Below are 24,799 nucleotides of genomic sequence, written 5' to 3' on the forward strand. Positions count from 1 at the left end.
CCTCTCCTTAGTGCAAAACACATGAAAGCCTGCTTGGAATTTGCAAAAAAAAAAAAAAAAGAAAAAAAAAAAGCACCTGAAGCAATCTCAGAAACAAGGTTCTCTGGTCTGATGAATAGGCCGAAACTTATGTCTGGCGGAAACCAGGCACTGCTCATCATCTGCCCAATACCATCCCAACAGTGAACACTGATTCTTGGGAATTTGGATAAATCATGTCCCACTAAGAAAAATGCTATTTCTGTTGGAAATTTACAACATTTTAATGAATAAAAAGAATCAAGGGCATAATCAGGGGGTCCTTTGCACATTTGTAAGGTTCTTTTATAGGTTTATTTTTAATTTTTATTAATTTAATGATTAAATGTTGGCCCATGGCCTACAAAACCAGTTGTCCTCAGATAGGAGATAATCATTTCAACTTGATTAAAACAACAAAAAGTAATAATTTCATTGAATAATATCTTTACCACATGAAAGAGTACATCATAATATGTATTAAAAACTACAAACGATGGGTTTTCAGCAATATTTACTATTATTTTGTGGTTGCTCAAAATGTGTCCCAGATATTCGTCACCACCGTCAGATATTTATTTAAAAAATAATAATAAAAAAACTACAAGGTCAATTACATTCCTGAGGAGCCCTTTTCAAACCTTCAGCTCTACTGCATGCTTCAAGACCACTCAGGCTCCTGTAAGTTTTCTATTTTCTCTTAAATCTCTTCATATTTTTGGACACTGCTCCTGTCACAACCATAATTTGTCAACACTATCACTTCTGTATAAAAAATATTAAATTAGATTATGGAATAAATGTATACTTTTTAATGCTTATCATGTGAAAGAGCAGGTTTTTGTCACCACCATCAGACATCACCACAGTCAGGTTTTCTGTGTGACGGTGATGACTAAAGTCCGAAAAATGCTTATAACAGTGCTCAGGATTGTTATTTTTTGTACCAAATAGTTAAATAAAGTTGTTAAGCAAGAAGCCATTGACTTGAGTGTTATAAATTTTGGAAATGTATGTTTTAATGAGGCGACTGTCACCACCGTCAGATTAGTGTCACCACCGTCAGAGGCAGTTATATTTGTTTTAAATGAATATGCTTACAATATGTCTCTTTGGTGCTGTTGAATTATTAAAGTAATAGTCTCTTTAATACAAAAATATGTTTTTCAAATAAAAAAAAAAAACATTACAGTTACGGTGTTGACAAACACAAAGTAGCCTAATAACTGGAAAAACCTATTTTATGAAAAAAATGCAAAATGAGGAGGTTGCACCGGTACATTGCTAAACAGCCAAGACCTTGGCCTATAATGATATACCTTCAGATTTTGTAATTTAACGCACTTTTTTTTTTCAAAATTAAAACCTGTTTTATCCAAATTCCCAAGAATCAGTGATAGTTAAATAAAGTTGTTAAGCAAGAAGCCATTGACTTGAGTGGTATAAATTTTGGAATTGTATGCTGTAATGAGGCCACTGTCACCACCGTCAGAGGCAGTTATTAGGGCCCGAGCACTGTCCCAGTGCGAAGCCCTATTGTTTTTGCTTTGTTTTTAGGGCCCTCGCCTCTCTGGAAGAGGGCCCTATTGTTTTTGCTTCGTTTCTTTTTAGGGCCCGAGCACTGTCCCAGTGCGAAGCCCTATTGTATTTGCTTAGTTTTTTTTTTTTTTTCTTCTTCTTATTATTACGTCTCTTTGAGGCTTAATTTGACCCCCTAAACATGCTCAAAAACTCACCAAATTCGGCACGCACATCAGGTCCGGCGAAAAATTTGATAAAATCAAAAATCGGAACCCCCCGGTGCAAAAATGGGCTCGGTAGCGCCACCTAGGGACGCAAAGGCAGCCCCTGCGGCCCACAGGGATGTCATAGAAAGACCAAACCAGCGCCGAAACGTAGATCTCATCAAGCCCGACATTTTTCGTGCTCGTGCCCCCCACCTAAAACCAACAGGAAGTCCACAATTTGCGTTTGAAAGTCACGTTTTCGCCAATTTTTTTTGCATGAAATCGCACTCCTCCCAGGGCGTTAATCGCATCGGCTTGAAAATTTAATACATGACAGAGTAACCAGTGCTTAACAAACGATCTAAAGGAAATCGTAAAATTTCGAACCGTTTGGATTTCAGAAGGCCGCAAAGTCAGAGTGTCCACAACCAGCGCCTCCACTTTTTCCCATGGACTCTGGTGGGAATAGCGCAGAATGCTAGGGGCTAATTAGGCCCCTGCTGACTAAAGTAAAAGTCTGACAGCTTTCAAACCTATGCCGATGGAAAGAGGACCACAATTCCTACAAAACTATATATCATGGTGTGGACTGGAAAAAGTGTGTGGCCACTGTGAAGAGTTGTTTAACAAGTGGGACTCCGGTTTCGCTGCTCTGCACTGTTCTCCCTCCCCTCCTCCACTCCTCTGACTCACAGTAACTGCCTGCAGCCTTCTCCCAATACACACTCATTGGGAAGGAGCAGTAACAACTCTGTGTGTGTGTGTGTGTGTGTGTGTGTGTGTGTGTGTGTGTGCTTAATGCCACAGCCACCGGGCACAAGTGGGCACGAGGCGGCACGGGTGCGAGGGCCCGTCTAACGCTGCTTGCAGCTTTAATTCTTCTCCTTCTTATTATTACGTCTCTTTAACACTTAATTTGACCTCCTAAACATGCTCAAAAACTCACCAAATTCGGCACGCACATCAGGTCTGGCGAAAAATTCGATAAAATCAAAAATCGGACCCCCTAAGTGCAAAAATGGGCTCGGTAGCGCCACCTAGGGACGCAAAGGCAGCCACTGCAGCCCACAGGACTGTGATAGAAAGACCAAACCAGCGCCGAAACGTAGATCTCATCAAGCCCGACATTTTTCGTGCTCATGCCCCCCACCTAAAACCGACAGGAAGTCCACAATTTGCATTTGAAAGTCACATTTTCGCCCAAATTTGCGCTTTGTAGAAAAGCTATAAACTCCCAGGGCTTGAAAATCGAATAGATGACAGAGGACACAGTGCTTAACAAAAGTTCTTCAAGGTTCCGTATAATTTTGAACCGTTTGGATTTCAGAAGGCCTCAAAGTCAGAGTGTCCACAACCAGCGCCTCCATTTTTTCCCATGGACCCTGGTGTGCCTGCTGTGAATAAACAGGCACTTGCCCTGACAATTAGGCCCCAGCAGTCCAAAGTAAAAGTCTGACAGCTTCCAAACCTATGCCGATGGAAAGAGGACGAATTCCCCTACAAAAATAGGAGGACTTGCTTTGGATTGGAAAGTTTGTGGCCGCGGTGAAGACTAGTTTAACAGGTGTGGACTTTTTTTTTCCCCTGCTCTGCTCTCTGCTTGCACTGCCCCTCCCCCCACTCAGCCCCATGGTCAAGACTGACAGGCATCAGAAACAACTCTCAAACTCAAACGCAAGCTTAGGGCGACATCTGCTGGAGGAGCGCTGCTAGCAACTGGGCCAGAACTGTGTGTGTGTGTGTGTGTGTGTGTGTGTGTGTGTGTGAGTGAGTCAGTGAGTGAGTGAGTGAGGTGAGTGTGTGTGTGTGTGTGTGTGTGTGTGTGTGCATGCACATGCTTGTGTGTGTGTGTGTGTGTGTGTGTGTGTGTGTGCGCCTGTGCGTGCATGTGTATGTTTGTGTGTGTAGCTGCCTGCCCGTGCGTATGTGTGTGTGTGTGTCTTTTAATACAAAAATATGCTTTTCAAATTAAAAAAAAAAAAAAAACATTACGGTGACGGTGTTGACAAAAACAAAGTAGCCTAATAACTGGAAAAATGCCTATTTTATGAAAAAAAATGCAAAATGAGGAGGTTGCACCAGTACATTGCTGAACAGCCAAGACCTTGGCCTATAATGATATACCTTCAGATTTTGTAATTTAACTCACTTTTTTTCTTCAAAATTAAAACCTGTTTTATCCAAATTCCCAAGAATCAGTGTGAAGCATGGTGGTGGCAGCATCATGCTGTGGGGGTGTTTTTAAGCAGCAGGGACTGAGAGACTGGTCAGGGTTGAGGGAAAGCTGAATGGAGCAAAGTACAGAGATATCCTCAATGAAAACCTGCTCCACAGCACTCAGGACCTCAGACTGGACCAAAGGTTCACCTTATAATATGACAATGACCCTAAGCACACAGCCAAGACAACACAGGAGTGGCTTAGGGACAACTGTGAATGTCCTAGGGTGGCCCAACCAAAGCCCTGACTTGAACATCTCTGGAGAGACCTGGAAATGGCTGCACACCAACGGTCCCTATCCAATCTGACCGAGATTGAGAGAATTTGCAAAGAAGAATGGTAGAAAATACCCCAATCTAGTTGTGCAAAGCTTGTTGAGTCATACCCAAAAAGACTTGAGGCTGCTTTTGCAGCCTCAAGACCCTCCAACCTGAAAGAGTTGGAGCTCATCGCTAAAGATGAATGGGCGAAAATACCATTGGAGACATGCATAAAGTTGGTCAGCAATTATAGGAAGTGCTTGATTGCTGTAATAGCCAATAAAAGAAAAAAGAAAAAAAGAAATTGCAAAAACTTTGAATGTGTCCCCAAGTGCAGTCGCAAAAACCATCAAGCGCTATGATGAAACTGGCTCACATGAGGACCACCCCAGGAAAGGAAGACCAAGAGTCACCTCTGCTGCTAAAGATAAGTTCATCCGAGTCACCAGCCTAAGAAATCGCAAGTTAACAGCACCTCAGATTAGAGCCCAGATAAATGCCACACAGAGCTCTAGTGGCAGACACATCTCTACATCAACTGTGCAGAGGAGACTGCGAATCAGGCCTTTATGGTCAAATAGTTGTTAAGAACCCCACTACTAAGGAAAAGCGACAAGCAGAAGAGATTTGTTTGGGTCAAGAAACACAAGGAATGGACAATAGAACAGTGGAAATCTGTGCTTTGGTCTGATGAGTCCAAATTTGAGATCTTTAATTCCACCAGTCGTGTCTTTGTGCAACACAGAAAAGGTGAACGGATGGATTCCACATGCCTGGTTCCCACTGTGAAGCATGGAGGAGGAGGTGTGATGGTGTGGGGGTGCTTTGCTGGTGACACTGTTGGGGATTTATTCAAAATTGAAGGCACACTGAACCAGCATGGCTACCACAGCATCCTGCAGCGACATGCCATCCCATCCGGTTTGTATTTAGTTGGACGATCATTTATTTTTCAACAGGACAATGACCCCAAACACACCTCCAGGCTGTGTAAGGGCTATTTGACCAAGAAGGAGAGTGATGGAGTGCCGCGGCAGATGACCTGGCCTCCACATTCACCTGACCTAAACCCAATTGAGATGGTTTGGGATGAAATGGACCGCAGACTCAAGGCAGAAGGGCCAACAAGTGCTCAACAACTCCTTCAAGATTGTTGGAAAACCATTTCAGGAGACTACCTCATGAAGCTCATCGAGAGAATGCCAAGAGTGTGCAAAGCAGTAATCAAAGCAAAGGGCGGCTATTTTGAAGAATCTAAAATATAAAATATGTTTTGAGTTATTTCATACTTTTTTGTTTACTGCATTATTCCATATGTGTTCATTCATAGTTTTGATGCTTTCAGTGAGAATCTACAATGTAAATATTCATGAAATAAAGAAAACCAGCTGGTAAGACCGAGCAGATGGTAAAAATAAATAAATAAATAAATAAATAAAACACTGAGTGGTGTGTCCGCAGTGAGAGACGATGTTCAGTTCCTTTAATTCCTTTCCTCATAGAGTCGCATTCAGCCTGTCTGCTCAAAAGCACTGCATCTGTTACCAACCAAGTTTAGCAGAAATTCTACTAACTATTAGTGATTACAAACCAAGGTAAGAGTGAGCTGAAAAAAACCTGACTGCTACTAAAGAGAGACGCGACGTGAGCTGTCAGACCTGAGTGAGTGACAGAGAGGTTGTCACTGTGTGTGTGTGTGTGTGTGTGTGTGTAGGAGAGAGGCGCTGTGTGTGACTGGCCTATCACACAACGGGGATACAGTCAGGTACCCATTCAGGATTTTCATTCATCACGAGCACAGATATTGACTCATATTACTCGGATAATACTCGTACTCATCAAAAGTGCTTTATCCATACCGGATACTCGTTTCAGCGGTGTATCCGGCTCAACCCTAGTGAATAATTCAGCAGCAGTAAAAACAGTTGGTTTTATTAGTGAATAAATAAAGATCCATGTGCACATATAAAGTAACAATATATTCTATCAGACAACAGAGCCTCTCAGTGTCTGTATCCTTTTCTCTGCAGTTGGTACAGGTGCACAAATGTAATGTTGTCCCATCTAGAGCGTCGAAACGCGGGGAGCCTTCACTGACATCAGCATGTCAAACATAAGGCCTCCAGTCTGTCTTTCTCCTACTTCAGAGGAGGTTGAAGATGTGGTCAAATCCTGCAATAAAACCACAGACAGAACCGTTGTTATGAAAATGCAAACCTCATACACTATTAGCAATGCATGAATTATACTTTCTGATTGAGGAAACTAATGCAGGGTTGCAAACTGTCTCCACTGTCCTGACACTGCCTGTAGTGATCTGTCTCACGGCTGACAGAAAAACAGCAGTGTACATCCTTGCCAATGTTATTTAGGAAGGACAGCGATGTAGGCTGTCATCTTATCGGTGTCAACTTTCTCACAGAGATTTGTAATTTTTTTTTTTAGTGCCCAAGAGTCATCTAACATCACTTCCATATCAGGCTAGCATGCAAATGGATAAACTCACCTCACAGCACACATTTTGTCTTGTCAATCTCATGCCAAGTAAGACTTAAAACATTGCAACCTTGTAATCCTATCTCAACAGGCCTGTGATAAATTACGCTATCCACACACACACACACACACACACACTATTCCACATTAACTTAGACTTAGCAAACAGTATGGGCTGAAAACGCAAGCAGTATTTCAGCAAAACTAAGATTTTCTGTCTTTCTTTTTTGTTATTAATTTGTTTTGTTAGTGTTCATCTCTGACATAGCAATACGTAAAATTCTGCATCATCATATTTGTGTAAAATCCTGTAATACTCTACCTTGTCCATCAACATGTTATTTGACCTCTGGCGTCTTCTTTGTCAGTTCCTAATCCTCCAGCTTGTAAACAAATGCACATGTTCCAGACTGTACGACGGTGTTGGAAAAGGAAATTGCACTGAGGAACTGAGGGGACACTGTTTCACAAAAATATAAAATCTTACATAGAAGGGCTTTAAAGGAAGGAAAGGTTGCCTACTGGCCAAATGCCACCAAATTTGGTGTGCTAACTCAGACAAGAAACCTGCACATATCCACCAAATTTTGTTAAAGTTTTTGTAAACTAAGTTGCGACAGTTTTTGAGCAAGCTTCCAATTATCAGGAATGCAAGCTCAAAAGAAGGAAAGGCCCCCAGGCAAGTATTATTATTATTATTTTTAATATCTGCTTTAAAATGTCAATTTACATTTGAATTTAGCATGTGGATACAGGGAAAACTCTAGAATAAATGTAATCTTAAGAAAAAAAGTCAAGAAAACTGAATTTAAGTGCCCTGCATCCACTATACAATAAAGTTAAGAAATTTTGGGCCAGACATGATGGGTCTACTGACATTGCACTGACCATAAATTGTAAAGATCCTACTCTAATAATTGGAAAACTTAAATTAGAGCCAGCATATGCTTCAATGTTATTAAACACTACACAGACCACTCCTGAAACCAAACAAAGAACAATTGTAACAGAGTTGAGGATCATAGTCTTAAGAAAAGAATGACACTCAAATACCTGGCTACCCACAGACCAGAGTCTGTCATCAGTGTGGCCTCTCAAAAATAAAGACTGAAATGCACTTCCTCCTCTCATGTACAAAATATGACAAGATTAACGATTTTACTATTATAATTGTTATTATTGTTATTGCCCTGCATAACATGACCACGGTGTTGGACTGTACTAAATGCACTACAACTATAAGAAGACCAAAAAGGATATATTAGAATGCAACCCATTTTTCAAGGCAGATTAGTGATGTTTGGTTTTGATATTCAATAAATTCCACAATTTTCAAGCTAAATGATTTTAATTCCTTTTTCCCCTACAGTGTTATCTTGGGTGGGGTGGAAAAGCCTCTGAAGCAGCATTGAGACCATCATGGGACATCATGACATTCAATTAGAAAGCAGGTAAAATAACCTGAGCAAGGCCTTGTAGAGGTGCGATGAGGCTGCTGTATGGAATCTGGATGTCCGGGAAGTCCCCCACTCTGTAGCTGCGGTACAGAGTCACCTGAGCTTCCTTTTGAAACTTCTTATTAGCTTTATCTTCCTGCAGGACAGCCAACAAAATCATTCCCAGTAACAGACTGAGGCATGTTGGCTGCATGAGTCCAGCAGCAAAACAAGATGTAAGTGAACCGTTTCTGTACCTTTCTCTGCTTCTGTTCGTGGATTTCTTTTCGTGCAAACGTCATGCTGACCTTCACTTGATCCTTAAGGAATCTGCGCCTCAGTCTCAATATGTCGGCACGCTGTTCGCTCTCTGCTGTTGGTGCATACATGCGTAAGGCAGTGGACAGTCAAATTACAACCTGTTTGTACACTGACAAGTCTGTTTTCTGAGATGAGACTGTAAGCTGTGTGTTATGGACAAACAAATATGCATTGAAGCACAAGACCAACATTCTTGAAGTTCTCCTAAGGGCTACAGCAGCTGAACCTTTGACAAGACTAGGTCAAAAGTTAATATATGGCTATCATGATTCATTTAAAAAAGAAAACAAAAAAAAAAACAGCTGTTTTGAGTTCTGTTAACCGCGGCTGGACTAGCCAGCAGATTTCAAACCCTGATTATTTATACAGTTAAATAGCGCTGATGTATTCTCACCCTCACAACAGAATCCAACATTATTTTGATGACATAGTTATGCGGCTTCGTGGTTTGTCTACTTCCTTCCTTGGTTACATTTTTGTCAAATTATATTAATCTACTCTTGCCCCCTTTATCCAAAGAGTACTTTCTGAATGTGTGCAATTATGAACTCTACCAACTGTCAACACAAACCATAATTCTGGGCATAGTAAATATTAAGCCTGTTTTCCAGCATGCCCTGTCCACCAGGTAAAAAAAAAAAGAAAATACTGTGGATTTTATTTAGGCTATGTTGTTATCGGAGAAAAAGTTATCATGTCTTTACCTCTTCATTTGAGGCCAAATGAAATGATAACTAAACTTATGGGATCTATGGTATCTACAAATGTTTGAGAGATCTAACCTCATACAGCATTCTAAAATGTTGTTGACAGATCTGACAGATCACAGTCTGAAATGCTTCCCCCATTGGTTATAAGGAGTGTTTATCCAAATGGTCAAAGCTGACAACTTTTCTTTAGGGCTGTGAAAATATGTGTGAAAGGATAACATACGCGTGCGAGAATGTATGCGTGTGAAAGTGAAAATATATCATGTGAAAAGGAGAATGTATGTCTATGAGAGAGCTAGAATGAATGATGACTTGTGCTGCCCCTCATATTTTGTCCTGTAGTCATGAAAATCTACGGCGGACATAAGCTGCTCCACAAATCTGCATCAAGTCCAGCTCAGGAAATGTTTCCACCCTCTGTTAAAAGAGAACTGTATGTTTTCTAAGAGACTGACCTCTACTGCGACTGTCCACCTCTTCAGTAGCTGCGCTAAGGCGTCTGATACCGAAACCTTCTCCTGCTGACCTCCTCGCAGTAGCCTGCCTTTCTGCTTTCTTACCAAAAGCCAACAAGGAAGACAAAGATTCAGAGGGAGGGGTGAACTCCACCAGTGTGTCCAAATTGCTGCCTGTCAGCCAGTTATATGCTGTCCGTCGACCTGGGAAAACAAAAATACATCAGGCAAAACTAATCAAATCTACACAAGTTTTGACCTGTACTAAATACCTTCCACTGATCAGTGTCTTAACGCAGTGGTTCTCAAACTTTTTTCAATAATGTACCCCCTTTAAAATATTTTTTTTTTCAGCCAAGTACCCCATGACCTGCTCATTTTTTTTTTTTTTTTACAAAAAAAGCTCATATAAAGAGGTCCAACCTAGCTCCATCAGTGTCTAAAACAACCTGTTATTAAGGATATTTTGTTGTTTCTGTTTTTGCTTCGTTTTCACTTCTTTCTCCTTGTTTTCAGCTGTATTGCTGCTACTTTTTTTTCTTAGCTTTCTGGTCATGATGAACAAACATCCTTACTCGATGACCATGGCAGCAGATTTAAACCACAAACACACACATCTGACACCTTCAGGAAACCCCAGAGAGAAAACTGAAAATATAATGTGGTTAATCAAACTTACATTTACATGTTTTATTATTTACTTGCCTTGAAAAGGCAACTCATTTATTTATTATGTGTTTGCTGCAAAGCAGACACTAACTACTATTCTGCATACTTATTATTATGTTCCTGCTGCAAAGCAGACACATACTACTATTCTCCATACCTATTATGTACCTGCTGCAAAGCAGAGACATATTGCTATTCTGCACAATTATCATGATCATTATTATGATTATTGCTATTACTATGTGCCTGCTGCAAAGCAGATACATATTACTAACGCACCAAATACGAAAAATGTGCATCTTGTTGAGGAGAAGCAGTGTGTCAATTTCCACATCGATCTGACTGCCATGTTTGTTATCACAAACATGGCAACCAAATATGACCTCTCCATAGAAAAGAGTGACTTCCGGTATGGTGTGGTAGTGAGAAGCATCAAGTCGAAGGAAGTGAACCGGTTAATTTCTTTGAAGGATTCATCCCCAAGGCGTTGGAGCTACCGGTGACATCTATTTCAATTGACCGCGCACACCAAAGTCTTGGGCCGCCTATGGAAGGTCGCCCTCACCCCGTCATTGTTCGGATCCAATGCTCCAGAGACGTCGCCACGATCATGTCTGCAGCAAGACGCAAAGGGACCATCCAGTATGAGGGCCAGTCTATCTGCTTTGCTACCGACATCCCCCGTTGGTCCGGTCTGCAGGCAGTGACTTGGTCCTCTTCCATTCAGAGCTTTGTATATAAGGAGGAGTACCTTAAAGTCAATTCTGAATGTTACTGGTAGCCAGTGCAGAGTAGCTAACAGTGGAGTAATGTGCTCTCTCCTCTTGGTTCTAGTTAGTAGCCTAGCTGCAGAGTTTTGAATGAGCTGAAGTGGTTTTTCTCGGGAGGCCAGTAAAAAGGGCCAGTTTTTCTGCACCCTTTTGATTTATGAATGGTCTTACTTTAGCTATGTTTCTGAGGTGAAAAAATGACGTTCTGGTCACTTTGTTAAAATGAGACTTCGGAAGTAATGCTGGCTCTGATTGATGTTATACTGTTGATGTTATTTTGTTACTGAAAAATAGGGCCAGTTCTTCACTTTTGGGGTGGGGGCAGTGTTGAGCATCTAGTGATTTTGTGATTTTTATTTTTTATTTTTTGAAACAGGGACAAGGTACAGAAGACATTAACCCAATCGTGGAGAATAATATTTTAGAATTCCCTGCATTCTCTGTGATAATCTTGGAGAAGTAATCCTTTCTTGCCAATTGTATTGATTTATTGTAGGTGGCCATGGCTGCCTTATATATATCACAGTGAACAGTGAGTTCAGTTTTTTCTCCATTGTCCTTTAAGCTGCCCGGCACTTTCGTTTGTTTTAATTAATACTGCATATTATTTAACCATGGGGAAATTCTGTTAGTCGACTTCTTCCTAACGCTCAGTGGAGCACAGTATCCAAAGTGCATGACACATGTTGTTGAGATTTTCAACCATGGAATTTAAAGAACAGTCTGAACTGTATAGATCACATGATCTCATAATATTCGAGAATTTTTCTTCTGCTATGTCATCCAATATTCGTCTTTTGACTATAGTCTCTCACTTGGTTTTTGTTAAAGTTCACTGATATCAAAAACACACAATGATGGTCAGATACAGGTAATTCAATTACAGAGACCTTATCAATGATCACCCTTGTTGTTATCACTACGTCAAGAGTGTTACCATGGTGATGAGTAGGCACATTCACATGTTGAGTAAGTCCAAAGCCGTCCAGTAGGTTCATAAGCTCATAGCTCTGGGGTAATTTTTCTTATTAATGTGAACATTCAGGTCTCCATGTACAATTAATCTTTCACATCTAGGGACTTCCGGTTTGGCAAGCAGGTGGATGGCAGCATAGGAGAAAGCGCTCCCGACATCTGTGGGTTAAAACTACCCCACTGAAACCCGAATTTGCAAAAAACCCAGTGATAATACTAAACAAGAATTGGGGCTTCAAGATGCCTAAATGAAAGAGCAATAAGAAATCTATGCAATACGAGTCAGATGAAGGAAAAGAGACGACCAGACTTCACTGCTAGCAGTGCCATGGAGGACAACGATATGCAAGCTAACAGAGCGAGCTACTGGATCTGCCTGTTAGCTTGCTCAACGGACACCGGAGAGCAAGCTAACAGAGCGAGCCTTGATCTGATCCTAAAGAACTGAGGGAATCAGGCAAGATAACAGCATACAACTGAAGGGAATTAAGGAGGAGATAAATAAAATGAACAATAGAGTTGAAGAAGCGGAAAAAAGCGGATCAACGGACGCCGAAAACTCGAATACAAAACTAGTGAAGAAGCTTCAGATAGAGACGAAGGCAAAGCTGACGGGACCTGGAGGGCGGATCCAGGAGGGACAATATTAGAATATATGGTGTCAAAGAGGGATCCGAAGATGAATCCTCCATCAGTGGCTGCTTTTCTGGAACTTTTATTACGGCAAAAACTGGAGTTGCCAGACTCCGCTGAGATACGAGTGGAAAGAGCTCACCGAGCTCTGGTCTCAAAGCCACCGCCAAACGCGGCGTCAAGGTCCATTGTTGGAATGAAGGAAGAAGTACTGAAAATGACCTGGCAGAAACGTGGATTTGAGTATATGGGAAACAGATGCACTCAACCACTTTTACGCCCGCTTGAGGACACCTGACACCCACCCAGCACCAGACTCACACCACCACCCGGTGACACGCCCCTCAGTGTGACCACTGCAGACGTGAGGAGGACCTCCAGGGAATCAACCCCCACAAGCTGCAGGCCCTGACAACATCCAGGACGGGTACTGAGGGACTGTGCACACCAGCTGTCTGAGGTGCTGACGGACATTTTTAACACCTCACTGTCACTGTCATCTGTCCCCACCTGCCTAAAGACTGCCACAATTGTCCCCGTCCCCAAGTGCTCCACAGTGACATGTCTAAATGACTACCGACCCATAGCCCTAACCCCGGTAGTCATGAAGTGCTTTGAAAGGCTGGTCATGGCCCACATCAAGGACTCAATCGACATCACTGTGGACCCCCATCAATATGCCTACAGGAAAAACCGCTCCACTGATGACGCCATTTCATCGGTGGTCCACACAACCCTCACCCATCTGGAGAGCAGAACTCCTACGTCCGGTCTGCTCTTCCTGATTCTCCTCTGCCTTCAACACCATCATCCCTCAGACCCTGGTGCAGAAGCTCTCCTCCCTCGGACTGAGTTCCACACTGGGAACTGGGGTCCTGGACTTCCTGACCAAGCAGACCTCAGACTGTCAGGATCCACAACACCGTCTCCTCCCCCATCACCCTCAGCACTGGCTCGCCACAGGCTGTGTGCTGAGCCCCCTCCTGTTCACTCTGCTGACGTATGACTGCTCGGCGAGACACCCCAGCTGTCATATAGTGAAGTTTGCGGACGACACAGCAGTAGTGGGACGCATCACTAACAGCGATGAGTCCGAATACAGAGAGGAGGTGGAACACCTGGTGCAGTGGTGCAGTGAAAACAACCTCTGCATCAACGTGAAAAAGACAAAGGAGATGGTGGTGGATTTCAGGAAGGACAAGCGCCCTCTCCCTCCCCTGCACATCGGAGGAGCAGCTGTGGAAGTGGTCTCCAGCTTCAGGTACCTGGGTGTGCACATATCCAGTGACCTCACCTGGAGTGCCAACACTTCCCGTCTGGTCAGGAAGGCCCACCAGCGTCTCTACTTCCTCAGGAAGCTGCGGAAGGCTGGACTGGGGAGCTCCGTCCTGAGGAGCTTCTACCACTGTGCGGTGGAGAGCATCCTCTGCACCTGCATCACCGTGTGGCACAGCAGCTGCACTGCTGCTGAGAGGAAGGCTCTGCAGAGGGTGATGAGGGCTGCACAGAGGACTGTCGGGAGCAGCCTTCCCACCACCTCGGACCTCTACACCTCACAATGCAGGGGGAGGGCCCTCCGCATCTTGAAGGACTCCACCCATCCCGCTCACAGTCTGTTTCAGCCCCTCCCCTCAGGCAGGCGGCTGAGGAGCATCCAGAGTAAGACCACCAGGCTCAGAAACAGCTTCTTCCCTGCAGCTGTCAGACTGTTGAACTCGAGCCATGCTCTGTAGTCTCCCATCTCATTCTCTCTTTCTCCCTTCTCCTGCACAAATCACTTTCCACCATAAGTGCAATATTACTAACATGCGTGTTTAGCACTAAGCTAATTCTGCACTGACCAAGTCCAACAGTTCCATGAATCCCAGTCCTGGGCATCAGGTTCTGTGGCTTGGTCCATTCTACATTACACTGTCTATATTATATATATATATATATATATATATATACTGTCTATATTTACATAGGCTGTTTATATTTTTCTCTATATTTTATATTACTGCTTATCACATATATATATATATATTTTTATTTACATTTATATATGCTGTTTACATTTATTTACATATACTGTTTATAGTTTACATACTGTTTATATCCACACATACTGTCTATATATACTGTTTATACCTATATACTGTTTATACCTATATATATATATATATATATATATATATATATTTATATACTGTTATATATCTTATATTCTATATTTACACTTATATTTACACTTCTTTTTCTGATCTTTTTTTCGGGGGGGGGTTTTTGGCTTATATCGGGACCTGAGTGCTAATTTCGTACCACTAGCATGTAAGTGTGAACTGGTATGACAATAAAGTTCCTTGAATCCTTGAATCCAGAGTGAACCTGGATCACGATTACGCACCTGAGGTTCTAAAACAGTGGAGGGAATATGCAGAGGTGAAGTCCGTACTGAAGGAGAGGAAAATCCGCTTCCAGACTTGATTCCCAGCAAAGCTGAAAATCTTTTTATCCGGAGGGAACGGTGCTGTATGGCTCGGTGGAAGAGGCGACGAGTGACATGGCAAAGAGAGGACTCCCGGTGACAGTCATCAAACACCCAGAGTCTGTACTGGAACAGATGCAGACGCCTACCGTGGCGCACAGAAAGAAGAGCGAGTGGACACGAGAGAGGGGAGATCGACCTGCTACTACAAGGAGAAGCTCCGGGTGTTTAGACACCAAGAACATAAATGACGGTGGAAATAACAGACTGATGAACCTAGCGGACTGATGGTGAGCCTGTTGTAGTAACAAGATATTCCCAGAGGAAATAGTGGAATATGAAGAATATATAGAGGTAAAGATTTCTTTATTCCATAAAGCAAATATGTATAATACAGGGCTATAGAGAGATTGTTGATGGTCGGACACTGTACCTTTGCTGCTAAAAGACAGACATTGGCCGGATGGCAAAGGAAGGCCCTTTCCCACCAAAAGATGGGGGAGGCCCACCCTCCAGGGATCCCTTTCTAGGGGACTATCCAGGGTCACCCTAAGGACCCCACAGTTGGAAGTCAACACCGTGTTATATTTTTCTTTAGCTGCTGTTCTATGTGGCATTTTTGTTCATGTTATATTTGTTCAAGTAGGTTCAGGGAGTGTATTGTTTGCACCAGGATTTGCTTCCTCAAAAACATTTAAACACTTAAAGAATGGTTAGCGGTAAGATAAATGTGGTATCTTATAACGTAAATGGCCTGTTGAACCCAATAAAACGCAGTACAATTCTAACCAAAATGAAGAAAGAACAAGCTCAAATAGTATATTTACAAGAAACCCACCTAGACGATAACAAAAATTAAAAAGAATGGGTTTTACAAGTGTTTTCTCCTCTTCCTATAAATTTGGACGAACGAGAGGAGTTGCTATTCTGTCATCAGGCAAATTACACTTTGAAAAAGTAACTGAAATGGGTGATAAGGAGGGACGCTTTATTCTAGTTAAAGGAAAAAATTCTGAATGTGTACGCCCCCCCTGGAAGTGACATCCACTTTTTTAAGAGAATTATAGATATTATGGTATCAGAAACGGTATACGGAGCTAAAGGAAGAACTGATACCAGTGATACTTCCTACATTTAACTGGGTCTTAAAGAAGACACAAACACCACCTAGCTGGAAGGAAGCCATAATCTCTGCCGTACCAAAGGAAAATAAGGACAAATTAGAATGTGGATCATACAGACCAATATCAGTTCTTAACCCTTATAAGGTATTCGGGTCTGTGGGACCCGTTTTTCAGTTTTAGCTTAAGAAAATGATACTAATAATTATTTTTTCAAACTGATATTTATTGGCCTTGGGTCATTTTCTGTGAGGAACATGAATCAGAAAAAAAATTTCAATTACCCCCCCCTGCATACCCACTCTACACATTTATATTACATACAGGGTCTTCGGGTCCACTGGACCCGGACCTAGTGAAAGTGTGTAAATCATAGATCCTGTGCACCCTCATGTTCCCTTCCTCCTCTGTGTGTGTGTGTGTGTGTGTGTGTGTGTGTGTGTGTGTGTGCGCGTGTGTGTGTGTGTGTGTGCGTGTGTGTGTGTGCGTGTGTGTGTGTATTGTGTGGGAGAGAGAGAGAGAGCGAGTGCGGGAACAGGTGCACGGTGTACCTGTTCCCGCACAAGGTTGCAACATTGTTAGAAAATTGGAGTACCCAACACTAACTGCACCCACATTCCCACACATTTCACCCTCTGTCTTGCGGGAACCAATCTCGGGAACCTGACGCTATAGATAGCTCTGTCAGTGTGGTGCCATACCACAACTGATCAAGATGGCAAAGTGATTTTCTGTTCAGACTGCCTTACAACTGATATTGGAAGAGAGAGAAGGTGATGATGATGATGCAGAGGAAGAGGTTTCAGAATGTGAGGATCACATTTCTGAAAATTCTGTCTGACACTGAGTTTGAAGAGGAGGATGAGTATCAGCCAACTCAGAAGCGTAAAAGAGCCTCTGGACCAGCCCTTCAGCAAACCAGGACGATGTGAGCAGCCAGGACGAACCCACGAGCAACCAGCCCATGAGCAACCAGGCCCAGGACCAGCCCATGAGCAACCAGGCCCAGGACCAGCCCATGAGCAACCAGGCCTAGGACCAGCCCATGAGCAACCAGGCCCAAGACCAACCCACGAGCAACCAGGCCCAGGACCAGGCCACGAACAACCAGGCCCAGGACCAGCCCATGAGGAACCAAGCCCAGGACCAGCCCACGAACAACCAGGCCCAGGACCAGCCCACGAACAACCAGGCCCAGGACCAGCCCACGAGCAACCAGGCCCAGGACCAGCCCATGAGCAACCAGGCCCAGGACCAACCCATGAGAGGCCAGGATCAGCCCGTCAGCCGCCTCCCAAACACAAGCGTACCTCAGGACCAGCAGGCCAGCAGCCAGCCCCAGGGCCAGTGGTGAGCAGTTTGCAAATGACAACATATGGATGTCAAGAAATGGCAGAATTGAATGGTCTTCATTTTCAAGAAATGAACCGCCCTGCATTGCTGCCAATGTGACGAGTGTTAGTAAAGATCTTTATCTTCTCATTATTCTAGATTGTGGGCAGCAACACAAAGAAGCGCTGTGAGGTGTTTGGACCCAAGATGGACAGAAAAACACTATACATGCACCCAGTGCAAGAAGTACATTTGCAATGCACACACAGTGAAACTCTGCACCTATTGTATGGCATAGTCTGGTATGAAATGGCTGTGTTCAATTGGGCTAATGTGTTGTTCAGACAGATTTTATGTGTAAATGTTAGGTTACATTTCTAATGAAATTCAAATAAAACACTAGTTATGAAAAAAAACTGCCTTCATTTGTACATTTGCTGATTATTTTCTAGTTATGCCTGTTTTATGATAGATTTTCTTATTTTGTTGCATTTTAATAAAAAAAACGAGTGTTATTTATATTCATAAATGTTATTTTACAAAGGTAAAGGGAAGAAATTTAACATATGTATTGTTTATATTACTTGCAATTGGGATGAAGTAAAGATCTGCTGAATATTTTAACAAAAAAAGGTTTGATTATGTTGAATTAAAAGCCCCAAAATGCAACGGGTCCACCAGACCCAGCAGGACTCCCTGTGTAACAAAAAAAACGAATACCATATAAGCGTTAATATAGATTACAGACTGTTCACCACTATCATGGCAAGACGATTAGAAAGGTTCTTACCTAACCTAGTACACAATGATCAAACAGGCTTCATCAGAGAGCACCAAACTCAGGATAACACATGACAGACACTGCATATTATTAATCATATCCAAAAGAATAAAATAGCTGGGTTTCAGTCACGTGGTTATGATGACGCGCGAAGGCGGCGCGATTTCAGATGGAGGGCAGGAAGTAAAAATGGAGAGAACATCTATGGAGGAAACCGTTGCAGAAAGTCTGTATTGTACGGATTTAGATCCAGTTTCAAGACAAAAATACAATCATTTAATTAACAAATATGTTGGACGTGACCCGAATCTCATGAAGATGAGTGAGTTTTCGACAGAACTTAAAGATTTGCCAACAATCAAGGCTGTTGATATCACAAACTATCTGGTCCTTCAGACATCGTACTACACCAGACAGCAGATGAAAGCCTATAAAAGTCTGGAGGCATATAACTTTTTTGTCTGCGGGTGGGTCCACAACCTCGGTACCAAACGGCTCCACGATGATTATCGTTTGGTCTTCGCCAGGGTGAGTGTTTGTTCTTATATTGTTTTATGTGTTAAGATGCTAGCAGCTAGCAGTAGCGGCTATAATGTCAACAAACATGCAACACATCTTAACGACGACGTTAGCCTGACAGTCGTTTTAGTTTTTTGGTAACCGAGGTTGACCGTCGGAGCCCAGTCTACCGACTCAACATCACCCAAAGCGCTAGGGCAGCCTAAAAAGACCAAATGAAGTCCATATTAGACTACCGGTAACTTAATAATCATTACTAAGTAAATGAGCATTTAACGACAACATAGTGCTATATAAACACAGCCACAAAAACCAAGTTAGCTAGCTAACATACCTATGACGAAGTGGTCGCTGCAGACACGGGCATTAGCAGACTGTGCTCCTCCCGACCGCAGACGTAGATTTAAAATCCACTTTTTACGGCGTTATTCTGTGAGCTTTTTATATTTTTCACCTTTGTGAACGACAGTCTTTGGTACTCTATAAAACCCCTTTTCTTTTTCTCGGTTAGAACATTTGGAGCAGCCGTAAACTACACAAAACATGGGCATTTTTTCAGACAGCAGATCCTCATAAATTAAGCTACTTCAGTTCCTGCCCTCCATCTGAATTTCGCGCTCTCACGATGCAGCAATGTGACGTCATGTGAAAGCAACCTATAGCAGCAATGATAATTAGTGTTGATGCAGAGGAGGCTTTTGATTCAGTAAAGTGGAGCTTTCTTTATCGTGTTCTACATAGATTTGGCCTGCATGACACAATAATTAAGACTATACAGGCACTATATGACAAACCCAGTGCAAGAATTAAGGTAAATGGCTGCTTATCAAAAAGTATTATTTTGGAAAGAGGAACGAGGCAGGGATGTGCGTTTTCACCGCTGTTATTCTCACTGTATCTGGAACCATTTGCTCAACACATAAGACAAACACAAGAAATCAAAGGTATTAACATTCATGGAAAGAAGCATAAATTAGCCTGCTATGCAGATGATATTTTGGTCTTTTTGGGACAGCCAACAAATTCACTACCTAAATTAATGCAATCATTTGAATATTTTGGTAAATTATCAGGATATAAAATGAATATAAGCAAAACACAACTACTCAGCTACAACTGCAACCCACCAGAAGAAACCAGAAGTAAATACAATTTAATATGGAACATGGAGCATTTAAAATATCTGGGAGTTACAATACCGAAGGACCTTACTGAGCTACTTGAATGCAATTACTCACCAATACAAAAAAAATTAAAGCGGACATAGCAAGATGGAACCTAATCCCACACCTAAATTTTAACTCAAGGATAGATTCGATTAAAATGAATATATTACCCAAATTATTATATTTATTTCAAACCCTACCATTAGAAATAAACCAGAAACATTTTGATGAATGGGATAGAATCCTATCTAGATATATATGGCAGGGTAAAAGACCACGTATCAGATTTAAAACATTACAATTACCAAAAGAAAAAGGGGGATGGGGTCTTCCCTCTCTCAGGGAATACTATTGGGCAGCACAAATAAGACCAATGATTTGCTGGTGTAATCCTTCATATGAGGGTCAGTGGAAAAATATTGAGGAGGAAACAGCCCCCTTTCCTATACAAGCACTCATAGCTGACAGCAGTTTACAAGACTTGATAAAAACTATTGAAAATCCATGGATTAAGTTGACTCTTACAACATGGAAATCAATAATAACATTAACAATAATAATTCGACACACGCGCCGTCCCCGACGGCGCGCGTGTCGAAGTGCCGACAATTCGTCAGTTTGTGGCAATTATAAGGGTATTTTTCGGTGCTTTTATTTTGAAAGAGTTTTGGGCTTTTATTTTGAAAGGCCACGGAAGTCCTACTGTGTGACCGACACGAGTACTGGCAGCTGCTGCATGATCACACCAAAATGCAGGCAGACAGAGAAATCCTCATTCAATCCAGTGGAGAAATCCAGAAAACCCACCCCTGTTTGAGGTGTCACAGCTCGGTCACTGTTTGAGTTACAGACTTGATTCAAAGCTTAAACGAGTCACGAGACTCGGATCTATAAATCTCCCATTTACATGATTTTGCTATCTTTTACCGTTTTTGAGTTATGGCAGTTTAAGTTTGAGAGTGTTTTCTGCTCCCTCTGAGCTCTTACAATGGGTGTGTATTGCGCATTCCTGAGGCAGCTAGAGTGAGTCACATGTCCAGGCAGAGTGCAGAGCAGAGCACACCAGAGTCAAAAACGTTTGAAAACTCTTCACAGCTCCCACAAACTTGGTCCAATCCACATCAAAACTACATATTTTTGTAGGAATTTTTGTCCTCTTTCCATCTGCATAGTTTTCAAAGCCGTCAGACTTTTACTTTAGACTCCAGGGGCTTAATTAGTGCCAAGTGTCAGCCTCTTCACACCAAACTCCATGGGAAAAAATGAGGTTTTGGCTCTGGCCACTCCAACTTTGAGGGCTTATAAAATCCAAACGAATCGAGTAATGACGGAGTCTTTAGCAACTTTTGTTCAGCACTGTGTCCTCTGTCATCTGTTAAATTTTCAAGCCGCTGACATTTACGGCCTGGGAGGAGAGAGATTTTGTTCAAAGCGGAATTTTAGGCGAGAACGTGAACATTCCAACGCAAATTGCGGACTTCCTGTTGGTTTTAGGTCGGAGGTGTCAGCGCGTGAATTGTAGGGCTTGATGAGACCTTTGTATTTTTAGGGCCCGAGCACTGGAGCAGTGCGAAGCCCTATTGTTTTTGCTTCGTTTTTTCCTTCTTCTTCTTCTTCTTATTATTATTACGCCCAAATAACCCTTAATTTGACCCCCTAAACGAATTTGGTGAGTTTTTGAGCATGTTTAGGGGGTCAAATTAAGGGTTATTTGGGCGTAATAATAATAATAAGAAGAAGAAGAAGGAAAAAACGAAGCAAAAACAATAGGGCTTCGCACTGCTCCAGTGCTCGGGCCCTAAAAATACAAATTAGAAGAAGATATAGCATTTCTTAAGTGGTGCGCATACGACACACACTTTGCCCCAAATAAACTAGACACTAGATTCAAAGAGTGGACACATCAAGGGATAACAGCTCTCTGTAAAATAATGAAAGAAGGTACTCTCATTAGTTATGAGATGCTTAAGGAGAAATATTCACTAGAAACAAGGGACTTCTATCACTACTTGCAAATGAGACACTTTGTCAATGATAAGGTTAAAGGTTTAACAGAATCGAGTAAGCTGCTGTTAGATGTGTTTAAAAGGGCATACGATTCAAACAAAGAAAGGGGCCTTATCTCAAAAATATATAAAGGATTTATTAACATGAAAACACAATCGACCCTATATATTAAAACAAAATGGGAAAAGGACATCAATATGGACATATCAATGGAAATGTAGCAGGTCACAGAACTGGAGGGAATTTGGATGGAAAAGCTTAATAAGATACTTTATCACTCCTGCGCAAAAATTTAACTAGGACAGTAACCCCCCAGTATGTTGGAAGAATTGTGGAAATACAAATGCCAATCATTACCATGTCTTTTGGGAGTGCCATGTGATTAAAAATTATTGGAAGGGAATACGTAATGCAATTCAAGAGATCTTTAGATGTGAATTGCCTTTGGAATGTAAAATCCTATTTTTTGGTCTTATGCCCAAAGAATGGCCAAAGAGAGACAAATATCTGTTTAGCATCCTGTTGGTTGCAGGCAAAAAGGCCCTCACCAAAAAATGGCTCTCACCAGAGAGCCCAACTATGGACACATGGATGGACATTACGATGGACATTTATAAGATGGAGAGAATAACAGTATGTGTAAACCACAAAATGGACTTGTTTGGGTCAGGTTGGAAGAAATGGATTAATTATGTGACACAGTGCAGGCCAGACTTTAATTATGCAGACCTGGGATAGAACGTTATAGATGTATATGTAGATATAAGAGCATAGAATAACAAACTGGAAACACTCCCTATATGCTGATGTTCATGTTATTTTTAGTTTTTTATTTCTTTTTATTTTGGTTTTTTTCTGTTAAGAAAAAAAAGAAGGGACACAGGTGAATTTATTCCAGTTTACAACTCCTGTGGATGTAAATGTTTATTCCTGTCACTGAATGTCAATGAAAAGAAAATTTAAAAAATAAATAAATCTTTCACATCTAGTGATACCAAGTGAGATCAGTTCTGAGAATTCCTGAATAAATAGTGATAAGTATTTTGGTGGCCTGTATACTGTGATGGTAAGCAGGGATAATGTTTTGAACTCGATAGCCAGATATTCAAATGATGTAAATTCACCCATGTCAATGTCACTGCATACAAGTGATGTGGATAAAATGGCTGCTGTTCCTTCCCCCTTCTTGTTTTGTCTGACTGACTGATAATGTTTATACTTTGGAGGACAAGTTTCTATCAGTGCTGTCATTTCAGTGATGTTGTTTAGCCAGGTCTCAACTAGAAACATACTGTGCAGGTTTTCTGCAGTTATCAGATCATTAATTAGGAAGGATTTATTAGCCAACGATCTAACACTGAACAGAGCTACCTTTAGCTGTAGGGACTCTGTGATGCGATGTGGAGGTGGTCTTGGGTGAACATTGATGGCTCTGAGACTCCTCTGCCTTGGAGTGGGAGTTAAATGTTGTCTTTCTAACCTATTGGTGGTCAAGACAGTTGTAGGAGCAGTTTTTTGATGACTTGAGCAGGATGATGATACCAGCAGGGGCCGACATGGGGAGATAGTGGTCTGAGCTGGAAACACGGAAGGTGGCAGGTGGCCGGGCGGTGTTCATGTGTGAGTGTGCGTGCGTACGTGTGTGTGTGTTCTGGCAGGTTCGCAGGTGGCCGGGTGGTGTGTCTGCGTGCGTGTGTATGTGTGCGTGCGTATGTGTGTGTGTGTTCTGGCAGGTTCGCAGGTGGCCGGGTGGTGTGTCTGCGTGCGTGTGTGCGTGCGTGCGTGTGTCTGTGTGTGTCTGTGTGTGTGTGTGTGTGTGTGTGGGAGGGGGAGGGGGGTGGGGGGGTTGGGTGTTGTGGCTGTGGATGGGTGGGTGAGTGGGTGTGTGTATGGAGATGTTTTGCAGTTGATGGATGAATATATGATAGTCTTACCCATTCATTTCTTATGGCAGTAATTTTTGACCAGGAACACCAAGGGTTCACTAAACCACTCAAAATTCAATGAAAGTGATGATATAACAGTTAAAACAGCTTATAAAAGTTGCTTTATTGAATGCGTTTAATTTTTAGCTTCCATCAACATTTTATGGTAAGAGGAGGGAGACTGCTGTCGTGCCAGTTCACCCTGACGTCAGTGATGATGATGACGAGGAGGAGGAGGATGACAATGTGTCAGACCCTGACTTCGTCCCACGCACCCACAACCATGATTTTCCAGGTCCAAGCGACATGGGCCCCTCTGCCAAGAGGAAATGTAAGCAGCCTGCAGTGGAGATGCTCCAGGACAGTGACAGCGACAGTTAGGGTGAGGACAGTGATGATGAAGATGACAATGAGCAGCTAGCACCACAAGCCAAGAGGCCCAGCAAACCCAGTAAGTCAGCAGCCAGGCCAACCACCTGGCACAAAGTTGACCTGAACAACACAGCCCTGCCTGAATACCAGCATCCTCCCCCCGACTACATTGACACCCCTTTTCAGTACTTTACAAGGTACTTTGATGATGAAATCATCAGGCATATCACATACCAAACCAACTTATATGCTGCTCAGAAGGACATCAACACCACTTTTACCACCAATGACAATGAAATAATGACCTTTCTGGCCATCCTCATCTATATAAGGATTGTGGAGCTCCCATCTGTTGAAGATTACTGGGCCATGGAGACCAGGGTCCCCCAAGTTGCCAACCTGATGTCGTCAAAGAGGTT

At 42.3% G+C, this 24,799-nt stretch overlaps 1 protein-coding gene across 2 annotated transcripts in view; it reads right to left on the reverse strand.

Annotated features, from left to right (window-relative positions):
• The window catches only part of prkdc (protein kinase, DNA-activated, catalytic subunit), a 422,427-nt gene that overhangs the window by 105,421 nt on the left and 292,207 nt on the right, over positions 1-24,799 (reverse strand). For both annotated transcript variants that reach the window (XM_030079770.1, XM_030079769.1), the window contains exons 59-61: positions 9,644-9,847; positions 8,415-8,530; positions 8,183-8,314 (exon numbers count right to left, since the gene is read on the reverse strand). In XM_030079770.1, coding sequence (XP_029935630.1) covers positions 8,183-8,314; positions 8,415-8,530; positions 9,644-9,847 — 452 coding nt within the window. The remainder of the gene's footprint in view (positions 1-8,182; positions 8,315-8,414; positions 8,531-9,643; positions 9,848-24,799) is intronic.

Source organism: Myripristis murdjan, chromosome 20 (assembly GCF_902150065.1).
Source record: "Myripristis murdjan chromosome 20, fMyrMur1.1, whole genome shotgun sequence".
In the NCBI taxonomy this organism is placed as follows: domain Eukaryota; kingdom Metazoa; phylum Chordata; class Actinopteri; order Holocentriformes; family Holocentridae; genus Myripristis; species Myripristis murdjan.